Genomic DNA, 21177 nt, shown 5'->3' with positions numbered 1-21177 from the left:
AGCATAGCAACATCACAGTGTCCCCTTGGAAAAAAAGCACCAAAGAGCCTTGAGAAAACACTGAATAATGCAGAAAGCAAGAACAAATGTTTTATATATGTGGTGGTATTGTTAAAATTCTCAAGCGGCATAAATACAACAAACAATAGCAAAGAATAGGATATTTCTGTTTGTTTCCCCACACTTGAGATGACCTAACTTACCTCAAACATGGTTCCACTTTGGGACTTGTGAGTTATTTGATCAGTTCAAACTTGTGAAAATAAACACTATTATTCTACTGTTTTACATTCTTTTGTTCTCTGTAAATAGACTGAGAACTAGCAAAGTAAATTATAATAAAATCCAAATCAAAATAAAAACTGCCGATAAAGCAGAAACAACACAAGGGAGAAAAAATGTAATAAACACAGAAATAATGAAGTTAAATACTCATCACCAAGAACAGCTCTGTGTGCTCCAGATGATTTTGTCACTGTTTTACGGTTGAGTTCTGATCTCATTTACAGACATCTCCTGCAGAGACTTCCCTAATGCTAACCCTGGCATGGCCAAGAGAAAGACCTAACATCTTGGGGTCAGTATTTTCAGAGAACCCTGTGGAGTTAGATGTTCAGGTTTCATTGGATTTCAGTGCAGGTTGAACACCTAACTTTGTGCCACCGGAAAAAATCCCCTTGTAAAGTAATAGGCCATTTCTTTGGCCCTACCTATAGTGTCTTCCAGACAGTATTTTCCAGTGTTTTTTCTAGTTGCAAGTAAATGCTGTGGGGGCTATATTAGTATCTGCAGACCCAGCTAGAAAAGATGAACTTGATTGTAAATTCTTTATTAAGAAGAGGTTTGCTCTCTGGGCCCCAGGCCCAAAGCTCAATCCATGCCTCTGTGTGGCAGTGACATCTTGAAGGCACTTCTTGCAGATCATTTAACGTCCAGATTTGTGCACATCTTGTGTTCAAAATTACTATTGTTCATAATATCAGTGATAGGGCTTTCATCGCTCCCTGGGAGAAGTCCTTTTGCAGCCTGATATATGTCACTGTTGGAAGGCTTCTCTAGATATTTTTACAGTGGTTTTTAGCACTGGAAGACTCTGAAGATAGAGAGCAGAAAGCTCACTGCATAGGCTACAGCTCAGTATGCATGTGCATATGCCTGTGCATAGAGATGAGGTAACTGGTCAGACATGGTATCATTTTACATTCCCATCCCACACCAGAAAAGCACCTTCCTTCTTTATCCTGTTTATAGAAAATAGAAGAATTCACTTGGTTCTTTTTTTTTTGGACAAGAAATATAAAGTTATTGTTTTATACAGATCTATTCAGTCAAAAGCCCATGAGGGAATCAATGCAGCCCTGGCTGGGAGAGCATACTGCCCCTAAAAAGAAGACAGTAAGTGTGGTTAATGACCTGATGTCCACAAATGTCCAAATTCTGTCGCAATGCCAAAAGAAAGATTAACCCAAATGATATAGTTCAAGTAAGTTCCCTCATATAAGAACTTAAGCAAACTTCCCACATGAAATCACAATGTATGCAAGAAATTATACCTCCTCCTGGCACTCCCACACCCCCTGAACTGCATCCATTTCTGCTTAGAGAGAAAAATGTAAAAATAGCACAGAAAAGCATATTTTCAGATGATGAAGTGAAATTTTAAGTTAACTAAATAGCCCAGTTTAAAAGAGTATGCAGCTTTTACCAATGTATGAAAGAGTTATAATTACTGATGATCCAAAAAAAGGAGATACATGAGTTTGCAGGCTTACCAGAAGCTCATTGTCACAAAGCAAATGTCATTTAACATTCTGCATCTAAGTTTGGTTTAGCTGAAGAAAGTAAATCCATCTTTTACCAATACGGCTTTCCAGAAGAGTTCTTCTTTTCCCTTGTGTCTACTTAACAAATGATCCCTGGAAATGCTGGCTATTTACTTACAGAAATCATGTTCTTGGGACCCAGCTCATCCTTTCATAATTCAAAGGCTGGAGGTGCATGGTATTATATTTTATGTGCAAGTCCTACAATAAAGGATGATCCTCTAGTCAGGCTGAAGAACATTTATCCTACAGTCATGCACTGTTGCCTAAGGGTTCTAGCATAAATTCTTCCTTTAATCCTCACTCCCCTATTTAACTCAAGCTTGTGTTAGTTCCTCTTACCTTTACCCAGATGCCTGAGGAGCTAAGGAATTAGATATACATCCTGAGCTCCTTTGATAGTCAAGGGAGAGTGAAGCATCTCCAGTGCAGCCACCTTAGATCTGAACTGGACTCTCAATCACCTCCTCTGTCTGCTCTCCCACGTGGTATTCAATGGAGACAAACCCAGCACCCTCAAAACTTATCAAAAATTGTATCCCTACATCGGGTGCACAGGAAGGAGAGGCAGGTTTTGGGGCAGGACAGAGAGGGTCACTGACCTGGCAGTGGTTCCTTCCATTGCAGTCATCTTGGCAGGGTGGCAAAGAGAGCCTTTGAGAGCCTTTCCTGCAGGATTGAACATTCTACCTCAGCCTCAGGAACCAGCTGCACTGGAAGAGTGGCTTTTTTCTAAATTGGGCACCTGATTCTTCACTGCTTTGCCCCATATGATGAGAACTAAAGGGTCTGTTTGTGTGTTGATCTTCTTTTCAACTAATTCCTTCATATATCTGAAGTGATTTCACGTTAAAAATTGAATAATAACTTTGCCTCTCAATACAGCACCATGCCCAGTTGTGGCCTAGAATTATATGAGAAATAATTTGCTCTAGTTTTACTTGGGGAATATTTAGGTTAGACGGCAGCTTTCTTATGTTTTTTATGCACATTTTTAGGAGTTGTCTTTTTATATTTTTCATAAATCCCCAAGGATGTATGTACAGTGTCAACAGTACTGAAAGACATGAACTTTTACTGTAAGGAACTGAAATATCATAGTAATCTAGTTTTCATGGTAATTTGGCCCAAGGAAGTCTCTCCTAGGAATAAAAAGGCCTGAGAAAAATGGAATTCACATAAACTCTCACTATTTTCTAAGTTCATGTATGAGTCTGTGGGGAAATAGATGAATTGTCAGCCTCCAAATATAAATTACACTGCCAAAGAATGAAAGATCAGTACGTATTCGAATTCCAGATCCAGTAATAATAAAAATAAAATCCACCATTAGTTCCATTGATAACAAAACCTCACTAGAGTGCAAAAATACCACCCTGATCAGCACAGCATAAAAGAATAAGGGTGCGGTTCCCTCACAGCTGAAGCCAAACTAAGCTGATCTGTTTTCCTTCGTGGTCACACCACCCCTCCTTGTCATCACAGCACTATTTATTTTATTTTGTTAGATTTCTAGCAGTTAGTACCTGGACCTACCCTGCCCAGCCAGGGAGTCAGAGGACAAGAAGTTATCTGCAAAGTGTAAGGTGGGTTGCACTCCACACAATCACCTGTATGCATGCAAGGAACATAAGGCAAATGTAGATTGGCAGCAAAGCCTACGCAAGAGAGAATGCCATTATTTGTGCTCAGACTAATTTGAAAGTCCTTTGGTTTGTGTAACAGTAATCCATATGATTAATTTGCCATCTTGGATAGAAATTAGGGAACCTGTTTGCAAAAGACTTGCCAAACCAGTCCTTCTCACTGTCTGTTATGACATTTATGTGTTTGTCTTCCTGTGAATGTGGCACTGCTTTAAGTATAGGAATAGGTAAGGAGAAAGAAAGCTATGAATGTCTCATACAAATGGTTAATGGAAGAGCAGGTCTGTCTGTGTGAGAAAGGGGAATAAACTATCCTGGATGAGAAAGTAGAATAAAGTGGATATCTTTTGCAATTACATGCATGTTGGGTGTATAAGCATATTAACAAAAACTCATCTCCTTAAGTGAAATAATTATTCAGCTCTCAACTGAATGCATTCTGTAATCATTTAAAGAGAAAACAACCATAAATGAATTAAATTTTTTTTGAAAGTTAGAAAAAAAAAAAGAATAGCAGTGGAGCCAGGAATGTGGAAATAATTAGCACTCAGTAACTGTGTTTAAAGTGGCCCACAAAGTGAAGAATGGTGCCACTGTAAACTGGGCAGTCCAGCTAGAACTGGAAGACTCAAGCACGGCTGCTTATTTTGAAGTTCTCTGTAATTCCATAAGGACCTGGAGGCAGTGGTGTGTATAACTTAAGGCCACGTTACTGGTGCATGATGCTCCAGAGAGCACTGCCAGCAGCCCGTATCCTCACGGGGACAGGTCTCACTCCTGTGCCCAGTCCCCCCTTTGTGCACTCACAGGCACCACAAGAGCAACGTGCACGCAGCAGACTTCACCTCTTGGCAGATGCCGAGTTGCTTTCCCAGGAGAGTGACCCCACCGCCTGCCGAACACAATACAAAGAAGGGTTTTTTCCAGCCGTGCCCTGCAAGTCAATACTTGCTGTTATGTAACTAAACACAGCATATCAGCTCACATAGCCTTTTTAATGGGGAAAAATAGGACGTTTTAAGATTTGTGGCCAGATTCATCACACGCCTGACAGCTCTGTGCTGCTCCAATGACACAGAACAGCTTTCAGCCTGCAATAACAGATTGATTAAACCAGCTCGTCATGGTATCACTGGAGCAGTGCAAACTAGTTGAAGCAGAACAGTAAACCAACCTTCTCAGCTTTGATTTTGAGGGATTTATATCTCAGCCTGATATAACTTCCAAAGATAAAAAATATAATGGATTAATTCATTAATGTCCATGCTTAAAAGCTTGATATTTAGTTATTTGGTAATAAGTTAATTAATTTAAATGTTTGAAATTTTTATGTTAACGTCTTGGTTAACACATTTGAGGAGAAAGCACTATAGGAGGATTCTAAAAAAAATCTGTCCCCCTGTGTCCATAAGCATGTTTGTGTAATGTTGGTGAGAGCTGGATGTGAAGACCAGCACTGAGAGCAACCTGGGTGAGTTAGGAGCAGTAAGTTACCTCAAAGAATCACATAACACAGAAAGAGCCCTTCTTACGCCAGGTCCACTGAAATTTGCTTCACAGAACATTCAAAATGACACTGAAAGCCAAGTACAATGTTGCTTATGGACAGCAAACACACAGGAAATAACCTCTGATGCTGCCATAGAATTAAAGCAAAACAGGATGCAGAAAGGTTTAGTGGGAAAGATGACTGCAAAAAGGAAACTAAGCCTTTATTTATAAAGCAAGACTCATGACCTCTCAGGGAGGGAGAACTCAGCCTGTCGTTTTCTATCATGGCTAAGTCACGCCTCATGAGCAGTCTATTATTTCCAAAGTTTTCAGGCTAATTTGCTATTGTGAAATGAAATTTCTTCAAACGATACAAAAAGTGCATTCCTCCTTCAGGATTGCACCCTGCACATGCCAAATCTGAAGCTACAAATCCAAGCTGGTTTGGACTTATATGAGCATTAAAAAAAAAGGGGACCTCTGAACAATTTTCTGAGACAAAAACTGTTCATCAATTTCCAGAAAAAAATAATCATTTGGAGTAAGGTCAGTGTTGGAAATTTCAAGCCAAAATGTGAATTTCTGAGCATTATAGAAGTAATGGTGAGCAGCAGTTTAAACTGAAAGTCCTTTTGAGAGACAAAAACACTAATTTTAAAGTTCATGCTGAGTTTTGCCTCCACCATGGCGAAAAGTCTATTAATTTTCCTAAAGGGAAGAGTTGTTCTTGAAACTGGTCATGCTGTATCTCTGCAGCAGAGCTTTCCTAAAATGTTTGTCAAAATTAGGCAAGGGAAGAGGGCAGGGTTTTTTGGATGGGATTTGTATTTTATCACAAAAATTTATAAATATGTATACCCTATGAAAAACTCATTGCGCAAATAGTTTTGTCTCACTAGATCCTGAGACTGTCTTTGTCTCACAGCTCCTTGCCTGTTCTGCTAATCTGGCTGGAGAGGTATAGCAATCCAAATTATATGAGGAAAGAGGCTTTTGGAAAACTGTTTAAATTTTTTTTAAAAATTGAAGTTATTCTTCAAGTTAACAAGAGAAATACCCGTGTGAAAAAAAAATACCAACACATAGATGAAGTGACCTAAGTGGCCTTTATATGAGCACCTTTCATCTTATGAGATTTATGGATTTGTTCTCTGTTCTCCTTGGAACATTGTGTGTGATACCTCTGTGCCACCTGGATTTCTAACTCCACCCATCATCTGAGAAATGCTCTTTATTGTGGAATGTTTTGATGCTATCTAAATGCAAAGGATTTCTCAAAATTATGCATATTAAGTAGCACTGAAATTTCCTGTTTACAATGCCATAAAATGAAATTCTGAGGTCTCTATGCAAACCAAATATTGACTTTTAAGGGTCATGGAGCAACTATTGACCCAAATTGGCATGCAAGGAATTATACATCTGAATCTAGATATGAGATCTGTGTCACAGCTTAGCTGCACTGAAGTACCTTAGTGAAATTACAGTCATAACTGCATGAAAACAGAGATTCACAACCTGTCAGGAGACTTGTTCTCCAGACACACTGCTGATATTGTCTGGGTCTCCCTTTGCACAGAGAGCTGGCTCACAAGGAAGCACCAAGGGTAGAAACTTAGAGTATCCTGAGAGTATCAGGAGCCAAATCCCATTGGGTCAGGCCCAGAAGCATTCTGCAGCGCGCTGTGGCAGGTAAATCTGCACATAATATACATTTTATTTTAAAGTCTGGGACAAGTCCTGCCCCACTAAGATCAGTGTTGATTGATTCAACATCATTGAATACAAGTGCCTCAATGTGCACCCCCTTGTGCACTGGTGTTACCTCTATTACATCTGCTCTCCACAATTACCTGAAGCCAGGTATGAGACAGACCCTTCTCCCAGTGAACAACAGAACAAGAGGAAATGGCCTCAAGTTACACCAGGGGAGGTTTAGATTAGATATCAGGAAAAATTGCTTTACTGAAGAGGTGATCAAGCACTGGAACAGGCTGCTCAAGGAAGTGATGGAATAACTATTCCTGGAAGTGTTCAAAAAACATGTAAATGTGGCACTTAAGGAAGGGGTTTTTTGGTGGTTTAAGCTTGGCAGTGCTGGGTTAGTACTTGCACTTAATGATCTCCTCCAAATTTAATGTTTATGTGAGTTTATGAATAATTTATATATGAAACCCCAGATATTTGTGTATGTAAATATATTTACATATCTATATACGTACATGTGCATAAATACATAGGCAGCTCACTGCACTGGGTTTTTTCCTGAGACTGTGTAGAGCCATGTGCACTGGAAGTGTCATGACAATACCACCTCTTTCTGATTGTTACTGGACAATTGAAACCATGATGATAATGGATAAATGTAAAAAGGGGAATATATGTATTTCCTGCTTTAAAAGAGTCAGCCTCACAAGGTACAGAAGTAAGGGAGAAAACTTATGTTAAGCTTGTGAATGGTAATTAAGAAACCAATTAAAATGTGTTGCTAGATGCTTGCAAAGACATCATTGAATAAAGAAGGTGATTGATTTAGGTCTTGATTTTGAGAAAGAAGTCTTGACTATACTCCTGACTAATTTTTAGTCCTGACTAATTTTTAGTCCTGGCTAAAAATTCAGCTGGAAACTTTTTTAAAAAAAATCTTTAATAAAATTTAAAAATTATAAAGTTAATTAATTTTTTTAATAAAAGCATAAATGTCAAAGAGTAGGAAGGAGACATTGATTTCAATGAATATAAATCTGAAAGAAATGACAAGAATGTGATCAAATATACAAAATAAAGAAAAAAATGAATGGACAGATGTTCAAAGACAATATTGTTTTATGTAAATTGAGACTAAAAGAAAGTCATTAATGGTAGAAGTCTGTTACTTGATGGAAGTTGTGTAATTGTCAGTAAACAAAACACTAGGTAACAGCTAGGTCCAAGAGTCATTTTTGTTGTATATTGAAAAATACATACTAAATGAGTTGTATCACAGACATAACTAATAGCAATTGAGTCATTCTTAAAATTTCAATGTCCCAAAACTACTCTAGAATCTACACATTTTAAAAGCCTTGTATGTTTATTTGACATATATTATTATTGATGTGTATATATATGTATTGACTATAATATTATTATATTATTGACTTGTATATATTAACAAGATCTTTAAAAGAACTTTCTGGAAGGTAATGTGAATATTCTCTCATCAGTTCCAGACTGGCTGGGAGGCAGGGACTGTTCTCACCCAGCACTAGACACCTCTGAGAGTTTTCCCCTCTGGGCTGGTCACCCAACATTCCTTTTACAGTCAACCGTGAGATAGAGGCATTTCTAGATTGAAACTCATCGGACCAAAAGCTGACATCTATGTTTGATTAAAACAATCACATCCTAATGTGGTATCCATTTTTTGGTTTTTTTTAGAAAACCAACAGGATGCCCAAGCTTGCTCAGATCTGCCTGCAAGGCATTGTTCCTGGCTCTCCTTAAAATGCAGTGGAAGAGATCGTGTCCTTGGAGGTCTAAGCAAGGTCATCTTGCAGGACTGAGCTTTTGACATGAGTAGCACTCCAGTGGGAAAGCTGAACTGAGAACTCAATGTTCTACCACTACAGTCCAGGCAAATGTTGATGCATTGAAAATGTTCAGGGAAGAGTTATGAGCCTTCCTAGATGCCCTACAAATGAGTGGAAGACTCAGAGATTTTATAAGCATTATTTATTTTCATAGTGTAAAAATATATCCATGGCTTTAATAAATATGAAAAAAATACATACAAATGTAAGGGGGAAATACAAAAACAAGATAATAATAAGTAGGATTTTGTATTAATGTCATTCCTATTATGTAAGCTGCCTTCTGCAAGTGTCTGTGTATCTTGACTTTATCTTTCTTGACTCTAAAGGGACCAAGGGTGCTTAAACTACTAATTCAGACACATCTATTTATACTGTAAAGGATGGTTTGAGCTGAAAATGGTATTTAAACAGGAGGGTAAAATCTTGCTCCTTTAAAATCAAAAGTATGATTAAGAATTGGGAAAGACACCTCACAATAAGAAACTCAGGAGTTCAATCTGTTTTGATTACTAAAAAAGGCTAAAAGGTAACTTAATCACAGCCTGACATTACCTACAGCGTTAATCTCATTAATGACATCTCAACCTGTCCAGCACAGATAGACCAAAAGCCAGTGGCTGGAAGCTGAAGGTAACTCAGACTGGAAACCAAACATAATTATTGGCAGTGACAACAAACAATAATTGTAAGAGTGGCTGCTGATCTTTTAACTAAAGAACCCTCAAAATCAAATTCATTAAAAAAATACACTGCAAATCAAGCAATCAATAATTGAGGAAAGAATGTAGCTTTTTCTGTGCCAGATTCAGGCCAGTGTCTCATGCTGCCCAGTAATCTAAGACTCTATAAATCCATCTATCCAGGAGTTTTCCTATTTTTATCTGTTTAAAGAAAATGTTATCTACGTGCTTATCGTGGTGACATTGAATCACTGTTGTATGCATCAGGTTCAAAGCAGGTTAATTACCATTTTTTCCAGCTCCAGCCTCTCATATGATTTGCCACTGGCTCTCACAGCATTCTTGTTTTGAAAACTAATTCCCATTATCTAAAAGACTTTCCAAAACAAACACGGCAGTGTAGCACTTTCTAATATTTATTTTGTATTCTCAAAGAAGAAGCAATAGTGGTAGGAGTATTTTGGGGGTGGGGGAGTTCTTCTTCTGCAAAGGTACTTGTGTCCACTGTAGTTTTACTTAGTGCGAGGAATATGCCCATGGGCCAAGGGCTTTGCTTTGTAACTTCTGAATATGCAGTAGGTGGTTTATTTAATGGGAATTAGGTAAAGGCCTTATTCTAGTGGCAGCAAACTCTATTTCAGTGCCTAACTGCAGCAGGAGATGGGAGATGAAAAAGGGTTTCAGATACTACGACAAAGATGCACAGTTTTTAAGGTCACTATGATTTTCCCTCTAGCCTTCTTCCCTACATAATTTGGAAAACAAATAAACACCAACCAAAACCTTCTCCTGTGGAAGCCTGCCTCTTACTTTGATGTGTCTGACTGCATGAGAAGCGCCCATCACCCATTCCCTGCACTTGAGTGCTAGGGAAAGTAAACTCAGCGATGCTGGGAACAGCTCAGTGGACATGTGCAGCACACCATGTGTGTTCACAGCATTATCACCCACCCAGATTAGCAGCTGAGCACTGCTGGGTGCAGACAGCAATGCCTGCAGGTAAATACGGGCTTTGCAAGATATGCTTGAGTTGCTGACTCCATTGCAGGCTCCTTGCCTGACCTTGGGACTAGAGCACTGTCTGCCTCTGTGTTTAAAAAGTTAAGATAATATTACTTGTCTGCCTCACAAGGATTTTGCGAGGTTAGAGACACTGTTTATTCAAGGTAGATGTAAAGTGTTACAGCAGTGAGAGCTATTATAAATACAAGAGCATATAAATACCTACGCTCATGAAACCTCAATTAAAGCACTACCCATCTTGCTAGAGGAAAGCACATTAATGTCCATCAGTCCTGCAATGTCCCAGGACAGCTCACACACCTCTGAGGTAAAGAAAGCCCATTGGTGGCAGAGCCTCAGAAGGGAAACCTGCAGTGAGTGAGCACAGAGCCCTTCATAGCACAGGTTTTGCTGTGATTTACAGTCCTGTGCTTGGTAAGGAGCAGTAGCTGAGGGGTGGCTTATCCCATTAGTCCCAGTCTTGGTTGACCAATGGAGCTGGGGAATGATGGGGAGCAGCAAAGGCCCCGAGGTGCACCCAGAGGCCTGGCTGCCAGTGACAGACACCCTCAGGAGCACATGCACACACCACATGCTGTACGCACACAGAAGGAGGTTGCTTAACCAGGGTTTTACAAATATTTTCAGAGTGCTTTACAAACAATTCATTAATAGATGACATATTTTTGCTAAAGGCACAACCAGCTCAACTAGATTTTATTACAGGTGTAAACAATATCAAGAGAATTTAAGTGTGAGCCTTGTTTCTCTGCTCTTAATCCCTCCTCCTGCTGACATGTTAAAGGTCTGCTTAATCATCCAGCCCTTTCCTCCAAAATTCACAAATGCTTCAACCACATTCACTTATTTTACAGGGATTTATACAAATGCCAGGAGGTACCTAGCAGTGCCCTACAGGTTTCATGGCCCCAATGAAAAAACAAACAATGCTACAGCCCAGATGTGACCCAGCGGTGCAGTTTAACCCATTGAGAAGACAAAGCAGCAGCTTGGAAAGCCACCCCGGGCATTTTTAACCCCACAGTGGAAGAGCTGAGCACTTAGGGCTGGAGAAAGGCCAGAAGTGAGGGGAGGATTGGGGCACGATGAGCCCAAACACATCTGCACGGGGGTCAGCCCTGTGTAGCCGAACTTGATGCCTGGGACCAACACTCACGGTGGGAACTCTGGGGATGGTGACGATGTCTGCCAGGGGCGCTGGCACACGGGACCTGTTATGGGAAATCGAGACACGGGCATTCTGAGGGATGCAGGATGAGGGGTGCAGGTAGCGGATCACCAAGAAGAAGGGGCCCCTGCGAGGAGCGGTGGGGTGCAGCCGGTGGAAGTGCGCTCCTCGGGCTGGGGTGCGGGTCTGGCTCCCCAGGGAGCTCCGGAGGGGAACCCCCGGTGCCAGCCCGAGGCGCAGGTAGCACCCGCGCCCTGCCCGGCGCTGCGCGGGGCGGGCTCCCGCGGCGGGGCGGTGGCGCCGGGAGGGCCGGGCCGGGAGGCGCGTCCCTCCCCTGGGCCGATTCTCGGCCAGGCTGTTTAATAGCGGAGCCGCCCCCGGCCCGCCCCGTTGGAGCCGGCCCGTGCGGCACGGCGCGGCCGGGGCCGGGGCCGGGGCCGCTGCGGGCCATGGCGGGGGGCGGCGGGGGGGCGGCCCGGCTGCTGGCCGTGCTGCTGGCGGGGCTGCTCGGCGGGGCGCGGGGCTTCGGCGACGAGGAGGAGCGGCGCTGCGACGCCATCCGCATCGCCATGTGCCAGAACCTGGGCTACAATGTCACCAAGATGCCCAACCTGGTGGGGCACGAGCTGCAGGCGGACGCGGAGCTGCAGCTCACCACCTTCACCCCCCTCATCCAGTACGGCTGCTCCAGCCAGCTCCAGGTGCGTCGGGGCTCCGGGGGGACCTGGCTGCGTGGGCGAGGTGGGGGCGACACACAACGGGGCCGTGCGGTCCCCGGGCCGGCCGCTGTCCCCCAGCACCCCGTCCTCATCCCCATCCCCTCGGCTCAGTACTAAGCCAACCCGAAAGTCGCGCCGCCTCGCAGTGTCGCTCCTGGCTGGCTGGGAAGAGAGCGTGGCTCACGCTGGGCGGAGGTGCGGTGTCCCGGCGGTGTCCCGGCGGTGTCCCGGCGGTGTCCCGGCGGTGTCCCGGCGGTGTCCCGGCGGTGTCCCGGCGGTGTCCCGGCGGTGTCCCGGCGGTGTCCCGGCGGTGTCCCGGCGGTGTCCCGGCGGTGTCCCGGCGGTGTCCCGGCTGCCCGCGGCGAGGAGCGCCCGCCACAGCGCGGTACCCCCCCCCCCGCCCGCCCGCGGAGGCTGCGGAGGCTCCCGGAGCTTTCCCGGCCGCTGCCCTCCGTCCCGGCCGTGCCCCAGGTGCCGCGCCCGAGTCCGTGCGGAACGAGCGGAGCTGGCCGCGGGGAGACAGATGGGGCAGCTCAGGACCCCGCCGTGAGCTTCACCGCGAAAGTTTCTTTCCCAGGCGAATGGCAGGATCCCTGTCCTCCCCACGGGCATGGATTTCCTCAAACAAAACCCAGCTTGTTTCTCGGGGCAGAGTTCCCGAGTCAGCACGCAATTCCTCTCACGGTGTCGCGTCGCCGAATTACTATTATTCAAAAGACGAGAAAACTACAGTACTTTATCACCGTTGTAAAAGCATATGCGAACTTATTGTGAAAGAAAAACATTTTTCTAGGAGGATCGTGAACCAAAGTATTTCAATAAATGTTTTCCTCCTGTTTGTTTCTTAGCTGAAATATCCAGGCAATGCTCAGAACAAATATATGTATTTGTTTAAACCCCTTCAATTTGGTTTTCTGCGTTCTTAAATTGTACTCTTGAGGTTTAAATCTGGCTAAATCCCACTTGCTTCATTGGAACTGATAGCTTAAATTTACATGGAGCTAATCTAGGGAGTAAAATGTTCAGGCTTTGGCTTCAGACCACATTTGAACTGAAAGAAGACAACATTGTTATTTTTTTTCTCCTTTGTTTTTATTGTTCTTGGTTTATTTGTTTTATGCTGCTTCCTGTTTTTTTAAGGCAAAGGACCAAATATCACTGCTAAAAAGGAGAAAAAAAAAAGAAAACTTGTTATATTGCAACCTCTTTCATTTTCCCCTGACACACTTGTGATTTCTCTTTCTCTCTTGCAGTTCTTCCTGTGTTCAGTTTATGTGCCAATGTGCACAGAGAAGATTAACATCCCCATAGGTCCCTGTGGAGGTATGTGCCTCTCTGTCAAAAGAAGATGTGAACCTGTTTTAAAAGAATTTGGGTTTGCCTGGCCAGACGCCCTAAACTGCAGCAAATTCCCACCCCAGAACGATCACAACCATATGTGCATGGAGGGCCCAGGAGATGAAGAGGTTCCCCTTCACAGCAAGACCTCCTTGCAGCCTGGAGAAGAGTGCCACGGCATGGGATCTAACTCCGATCAGTACATTTGGGTGAAGAGAAGCTTGAGCTGTGTCCTGAAGTGTGGCTACGATGCTGGTCTGTACAGCAGGTCCGCTAAGGAATTCACAGATATCTGGATGGCCATATGGGCCAGTCTTTGCTTCATCTCGACTGCCTTCACAGTCCTGACTTTCCTGATTGATTCATCCAGATTTTCCTACCCGGAGCGGCCAATCATATTTTTGAGCATGTGCTACAATATTTATAGCATTGCTTATATTGTGAGGCTAACTGTGGGCCGGGAAAGGATATCCTGTGATTTTGAAGAGGCAGCAGAACCTGTTCTTATCCAAGAAGGTCTTAAGAACACAGGATGTGCGATAATTTTCTTGCTGATGTACTTTTTCGGGATGGCTAGCTCCATCTGGTGGGTTATTCTGACACTGACATGGTTTCTGGCCGCGGGACTCAAGTGGGGCCACGAAGCAATCGAAATGCACAGCTCCTATTTCCACATCGCAGCGTGGGCCATCCCGGCAGTGAAGACCATCGTTATTTTGATTATGAGACTTGTAGATGCGGATGAGCTCACCGGCCTCTGCTATGTAGGGAACCAGAACCTGGATGCGCTGACAGGCTTTGTTGTGGCTCCACTTTTTACCTACCTGGTCATTGGGACTTTATTCATTGCAGCAGGACTCGTGGCCTTATTTAAAATCAGGTCTAATCTCCAGAAAGATGGAACTAAAACTGACAAACTGGAAAGACTGATGGTCAAAATTGGGGTCTTTTCAGTGCTGTACACCGTCCCAGCAACGTGTGTCATTGCCTGTTATTTCTATGAAATCTCCAACTGGGCCATTTTCCGCTATTCGGCAGATGATTCCAATATGGCAGTGGAGATGCTCAAAATTTTCATGTCCCTTCTGGTGGGTATTACATCAGGTATGTGGATCTGGTCAGCCAAAACTCTGCACACGTGGCAGAAGTGCTCCAACAGACTGGTGAACTCAGGGAAAGTGAAACGGGAGAAGAGAGCAGACGGTTGGGTGAAACCCGGGAAAGGGAACGAGACCGTGGTATGAGAAAAGGACAGCATCCTGCTGGTCTCACTGCTCTCCTGTGAAGGACTGATCCTGTGTAAGCATTGCTGTGTAAATTGGGAGTAGAGTAGGGGGATGGGAGAAAAAAAAAAAGCCTTAAAGAATAAACAGCAAAAAGATCATGCTGCAGATACAAAAACAATAGCCATAAACCATGCTGCCCAAAATAGGAGAGCCCAGGGAGGCTTTAAAAGCTGTGAAATACCCAAACATGTTATCTTCCTTCTTTTTTTTTTTTTTTTTTTTTTTTTTTTTTTTTTTTTTTTTTTTTTTTACCAGGATGCAGTTACTGAAGTCTTGAAGTCTTTAGAAGCGGAGGTGCTGTAGCCCATAGCTGTGGGATGATGTTTTCCTTTCATCATCTTACAGCTAATGGAAGAAAGGCAGTCCAGGGCCAAATTCTGGGCTTAATTAAGGTCCAGTTATCAAGTTACCAGAAGATGGAGCACCCAGGATCTCAGTCAGATGTCTTCTTTCTGAGTTCAGCATTGAGATGGAAGCATTTGATGAGGATTCTCTCTTTATGGGGGAATTCTGGTGTTCCAATACACTGTGCAATTCAGTCAGGGATCACATCCTGAAACAAATAGCAAATGGACTTTCCAGATCTTCCCTGTGATGAGTAGGATTTAGTGAGGTATTAGTGAGGATGACTTTTCAGTCATCTAATGGTCTAATAATAATTTTGACTCATTCTTTTTGCCATTTATAACCTGGTCTAAATGGAGAGTTGATTATGCCTTGTGGGAATTTCAACCTCCCTGTGTTTCTTCCCACCTCAGTTATTCTGTGGTTCTATCAATATTTATAAAATCTAAAAGCTTTATTCAAGGCCATCCTCAGAAGTAGAGGAATCGGCTCAAATTGGGAAACTGTATATGGTCTTTCACATCTATTATAATTATCCCTCTGCCTCCATTCCTGCCCCTTCAGGTGCTCCTGCTACTTCTAGCAGACCACTTTATTCTGCTGCATTTATTAGCTTTAAAAAAAGTCTTAACTATATAGTGTTCCTTCCTCCAGGAAAGAGAAAAATTAGTTGAAGGTACCCTCAAACAATGCCATGTTTCTCCAAGCAAACTTACTTGTCTCTCTTTGGAGACTCATTGCATGAAGCAATTAAATCTTAATGTATTTCATTCAGTGTGATGGCATCTCCTCTGTAGATGCCAGTCTGTGGAGAAGCAAAATATTAAGTTCCTTGGCAACCTCGTATTCATACAGCTCAGTTGTATAATTATGTGTGTCAGCTGCAATTAAAAGAACATTCTCAGCCCATGGCATTGCAGTACAGCTGACGGCCTCACAACGATTCTTCAATTGCTCACTGACAGCTATGGAGACTTTTTTTAATGTATATTTACACACAGAATGTGAGCAGGCATTCAGTCCTCAAGAGCAACAAAAACCTTTCCAGTTTTTGTAAAGGGATCCAAAGAATCCAACTTCTTGGTGAATAATGATGTTTCAAAGAAACCATTGTGTTTTCTTATTCTCTTATTTGAGGAGGCACCAGCTTGTGCTTGTGGGGAGCCGAATGTAATGTGAGGGGCTTGGTAAGAAAGGTGATACAAATACAAATATCCTAGAAACACTCAAGAGAACACTGTTATGATGGTCTATGCCTTTGAAACACATTTGATTTTGTCCTCAAGCTTTTGCTTCCTTTGTTTGTGTGGAAGCTGATCAGCTGCAAAGCATCCCCCTGGTGCCCCAACTCCCATGATCTTCTAGGGCAGCTAAGAGCAGATGCTGCTTTATTAAAGTAGTTGCTTTCCACACAGGTGCCCATGTGCTTCCCAAACCACAGTTCACTCCAGCTCTGGAAGTGAGCACTAATCCGTCCCAGAAGCATGTATTGTTTCAGTGTCAGTGTCGAAACATGTGCTAGAGAAAGGCTTTTTTCTTTTACAAACAAAATCCAGACCCCAAACAAACCCTAATGGCAGTCTTTGCGGTTGGGCTCCCTCTCCAGCAGAACAAGTGACAACTTGACACATTCTGCTTAAGACACACAAGCAGTGTCTTGGCCAACACCACATTCCAGCTGGGCCTTTTCACCCTCTCCATAAAGTCTCTCGCTGTTAGTGTTGTGTTTGGATCTGATTATTCCTTTGTGGACAAGGAGTTTTGCAAGTGTGAGATCTTCAGATGGCTGAGCTTCTCCATCATGCAGTCTTTCTGCTGGCGCAGCGAGGAATGGAAAGTCAGCAGCTGTATGTTGGCTTTCAAGGAGCAAGGATGCAGTATGACCCTTTTTTGTATCCTACTTGTTTGGCTGTGCCAAGGTGTCATGTTCACTCAAGGTTTGCTTCACTCTGAAACACTTTGGATAATCTCCTGGCCAATAAGACCCATGTTTGAGGAGACTGATTCAATAAATGGCATTTTTAACCTTGTTATGTACACGGAAGTGAATGGTAAATAGTGCCTTTTTATCAAATCCTTGCATCTCTGTCTGTGATCCTGTGAACTGTTGACAGAGGGATGCCCCTGATGATGTGAGGCACAGTGAGCTGGATGAGGATGGCACTGTGTAGCCCTAGGAGGGACTGGAGGGATATTCCATTAAAGCATGTGAGGGATCCAAATGCTATGGGAAAGAGGTGGGCTGGCGGGAGGCAAGGCACCAGCTGCTGTTCCTGAAGAGACATCTTTCCCCAGCAGCTGGGGGAACACTGTACTGACCCAAGGTGAAGTGAGTGGTTGCATCAATTAAACCATCCCATTGGTGTATTCACCCACGTGCACTTACCGGGCTCCACGTCAGTGCAAGTGGGAAGACGCAGCAGACACCTGAAAACTGGCACTTGCCAAGAGCGGGTATCAGCAGCTCCTGAGTTCTCTCATTTCAACATTGTTATGAGCTTAAAGCCCAAACGGGTGTGACTAATCCTGTCTCGGAAGTGCAGTTGCTGTGGTTATACAACCAGCAACTTTGCAGGCGTTTCCTTCGATTGCGCAGTCCCTGCTCCCGTCTCCCGTCTCCCCCCTCAGCGTGTGCTCTTGGCACTGCAGGTTCCAGAAGTGTCTGCCAGAGAGGTACAAGCTCAGCTCTTACACGAAACAGACAAGTTAGCTCCTTTCTCTGAATTTTGAGGAAATAGACACTGTTTATTTCGGGGTGTACAGAAAATATATCTACTTCAATGTATGTACTGTAAATTTCTAATTTATCACTGTAAAAAAACCAAAACAACTTTTCTATTTAATTTTTATATCAAAATAAAACTTTAACCACTGTGGACAACTAAAGAATTCCTGGCAGCCTTAACATTTTTGGTGAGTTTGTTTCTTAAATAGACTTCAGCATTGTTGCAAGTACTTTTTTCCCTTGAAGGAAAAAGGACTGAAATGCTCATGCTGTGATTAAAGGATGCTTTGAATGGGTTAATCCATCATGGTTTGGATCCAATAACTGAGAACAAGACATCATTGGCAACAGTGAAAGTATGTTCATGTTTCTGCACGTGGGGTGAACAGAAACCCTTTCAAAGTCAGCACACAGATCCTGGGTGCTGGCTGGGGCTGCAGCTGGAGCTTTGGTGTTGTGGGAACATGTCCTCAAATCCCAGCTAGAAGGCAATACAGAAACATGGCCCGCTGCTGCTCTAGCACTGCTGTGATGTGGCTCCTGAGAAGAGCAGCACCTCCTGGAAGGCTCTTTCAGGTGTTCTGGAATCTGTACATCCAAAGCATGAGCGTTCAGATCCGGAGCGTGTGGTGGAGGAGGGCAGTGTCACCATGGGTCTGTTCAGTATATGGGAGCTACTGGTGGCTTTTGGAAGGGGAGAATCCTGATCTTAGTAACTTGCTTAAAATTAATTCATTCCTATGGGTGATTTCAATGATTTCAAGCCTTCAGAGGAGAGATTCAGTTGAATGTCTACATTTTCTAACAATGGTTTTCTAAAAACTTAAGCTTATTAATGCTCTACTTTTCATTCCTGTTTGTCATTTCTGTTCATAGTTGTGATGTATGGGATCAGCAAGGAGTTGCTTTTTGTGTGCATCCTTCACCAGTTTCTTTTGGCACTGATAGAACAGTATGCAATATTAATTATTTAAACACACTTAATTGTCTCCATCATGAAACAATCTGTGTGTGGGATTATTTAATTAGCAGAATGTTATTGTAATAAGAACCTAAATCAGACTAGAGTGGATAATAGTGAGGGTGTGCTATAAAAAAGGGTAGCAACTATCACCTGTGTATCTGTAGCTAATCAAGTTTTGAAGAGCAGTATCTAAAACTGGTAATTATGAGTGATTTGCTCATGCCTTTGGCAGCTCATCATTGTAATGTTCTCAGGCTGGTGATTAATGCCATCTCTCAAACTTATCCTAATGAGTCTTTAATAAAGCTACTGTTAACTGAAACAAACATAAAAGAGATTCTAGGAGAAGGAGCAGGATCTCCCTCTTGTTCATACCACTTGAAAACCTCGGGTGTGGCATTTAAGAAGGGGTTGGCTGCTCCAGGTCTCTCTCACGGTTGCTTACCTTCACACAGATCCCTCACATCAGGTGTCCCAGAACATCACCTGTGAAGTCATAGTGGATTGCTGGAGTGGCTCTGAATGGTGAGCGAGCTCCCCAAGCCACAGAGGTGAAAAATCCACTCAGGTTTGCCTGTTGAGGGAAGTGTGTATCTGTATGCAATGCTCAAAAAATGAGCCATTATGATGACTTTTTGTGGTCGTTTTTATATTCAGGCTTAGGGGGTTTTACTTGGTTGATTTTTTCTTTTTCTTTTTCCTTTTTTTCTAAGTTGTCTTTAAAGAAAGCAAATGTTAGGGAGTTTGTAGAGAAGGAGGCCAGAGTTGTGCTGCCAGCAATCACGAGCAGCCTAAGCTTCAGTAACATGAAAATATGGTATCACCAAGTGGTGGTTGCCATCACACCTCCTCCATCCTCAGCCACTCATTCCCATAATGGAGCCACATTTCATCTCCTCCTTCCCTTTGCCAGCACAACCACTTGTGGTGTGGTGCAGGCATCACCTTGTGGAGCTGCTTCCCAAGCCCTCTTGCACCATTTTCCCCACCAGGCCAGAGCTGTGTCTACCTGCCAGGCTGTAGGAATGGGAGACAGTGACAACTGCCTGGCCACTTCCAGCTTCCCCAGCCTCAGCTGAAATAGCAAAGCCTTCAGTGGGACTATTGGTGTCTCCCTCATTCTTTAACTGGGGTGACTGAGTCCAGACATGAACTGCTCAGCTATAGGTGAACACCCCATCACGCGGCCCCATCGCTGCTGTGTTGCTGATGCTCTGTAGTGCCCTTTTCAGCATGCCTTGACTAATTGGCTCATAATGTAGGCCAGGAGTTTGCAGCCTCTTTCTCAATCTAGGATAACTTGACTGCCAGACTCTGGTGTAAGTTCTGTACAGAGCAAAGCATCTCTGTGTACCTCCAAAGCCAACATTGGCTGCAATGGAAATGAGGCAGAGCACTGTCCTGGCTGGAGCAGGGTCATGCCACTCTGCTGCACCTCACTGAGAGGATGGGTGGGAGGATGGGTGCACGTCAGGCAGCTCTCAGCTAATGCTGAGCTGGTGGACTAGATCCCATATCACTATTTCCTGCAGCTGGGAAATTATTTCTGACCAGAGGTCCTGCACATCCTGGCAGACTCCAGCTGTTGTAACAGCTTTGTGTTGTTAGCAACCAGATGTTTTGTTTTATGCTCTGGGAACAGCCTACCAAACAGTCACCACGGGGCTGGAAAAGCACAAAGGTGGCTTAGAGGGGAGCAGCAGCAAATGAGGACTCACATGCTAAGGTAACACTGAGAAACTGTTGTTTTCTTTTCCTAGTTTTTTTGGGGAGCAGGGACATCCTGTGTGCCAGTTGTTAGGTACACCAGAGAAAACAGGTTAAATGCCAAAGACAAATACTATTGCACCAGAAAGTTTACTCCAATTTGTAACTTTGATTTTGTTGTTGTGTTTCCTTCCAGAAGGAAAAGTGCTTATTAATTAGATCCATTTGGAGGGCTCAGAAGATGGACGCTTTACTTAAATATTGTCCATTTTAAAAATCAAAGGTTTAAAACATTAAAGATAACCAAAACTAAACAAAAACCCCAAACAATTACCCATGGCTTGTCAATACACTGGCAATATAAATATCTTCATCTTGTATTTCTATCAGCGTTTAGCTAGTTTCCTGTCTGGTTTTTCATTTCCTGAGCTTACTCTGAGGAAGGGAATAACATCCGTCCTGCAAAATAGATGCAAATCATTCAGCAGACTGCTTCTGCTTCTACAATATTAGATTTTAAAATATTACTATGCAGAGAAACAGCCTGACAGTAAATGTTTTAATGGATGAAGTGTTTTCTTCCAAAGCAGCTCAGAGGCACTCTCATTCAAGTACTCGGTAAGGGATGATAAGCAGAGTGCCATGGAAAAGCAGAAATTCGAGTTTTCAGGGATTTTTCTTGCATTC

At 43.2% G+C, this 21177-nt stretch overlaps 1 protein-coding gene across 1 annotated transcript; it reads left to right on the top strand.

Moving 5' to 3' along the window:
- Nucleotides 1-10956: 10956 nt before the first annotated feature.
- FZD4 (frizzled class receptor 4) lies at nucleotides 10957-17983 on the top strand. The gene is made up of 2 exons (XM_063394453.1): nucleotides 10957-12107; nucleotides 13379-17983. Exons 1-2 carry the CDS (start codon nucleotides 11493-11495, stop codon nucleotides 14705-14707), a joined length of 1944 nt encoding a protein of 647 aa, XP_063250523.1. The 5' UTR covers nucleotides 10957-11492; the 3' UTR covers nucleotides 14708-17983.
- The last annotated feature ends 3194 nt before the right edge of the window (nucleotides 17984-21177 follow it).

The sequence above is a fragment of the Prinia subflava genome, chromosome 3, assembly GCF_021018805.1.
Source record: "Prinia subflava isolate CZ2003 ecotype Zambia chromosome 3, Cam_Psub_1.2, whole genome shotgun sequence".
Taxonomy (NCBI): domain Eukaryota; kingdom Metazoa; phylum Chordata; class Aves; order Passeriformes; family Cisticolidae; genus Prinia; species Prinia subflava.
Note: the sequence above shows the minus strand (reverse complement) of the source record. Positions and strands in the feature narration are given on the sequence as shown.

Bases quoted from the DNA above. Each gene is read 5' to 3' on its own strand.
- FZD4 (XM_063394453.1), top strand. From the start codon at position 11,493: ATGAGGGGTGCAGGTAGCGGATCACCAAGAAGAAGGGGCCCCTGCGAG. The intron at 12,108-13,378 runs GTGCGTCGGGGC...TCTCTCTTGCAG, and splicing joins GCTGCTCCAGCCAGCTCCAG to TTCTTCCTGTGTTCAGTTTA.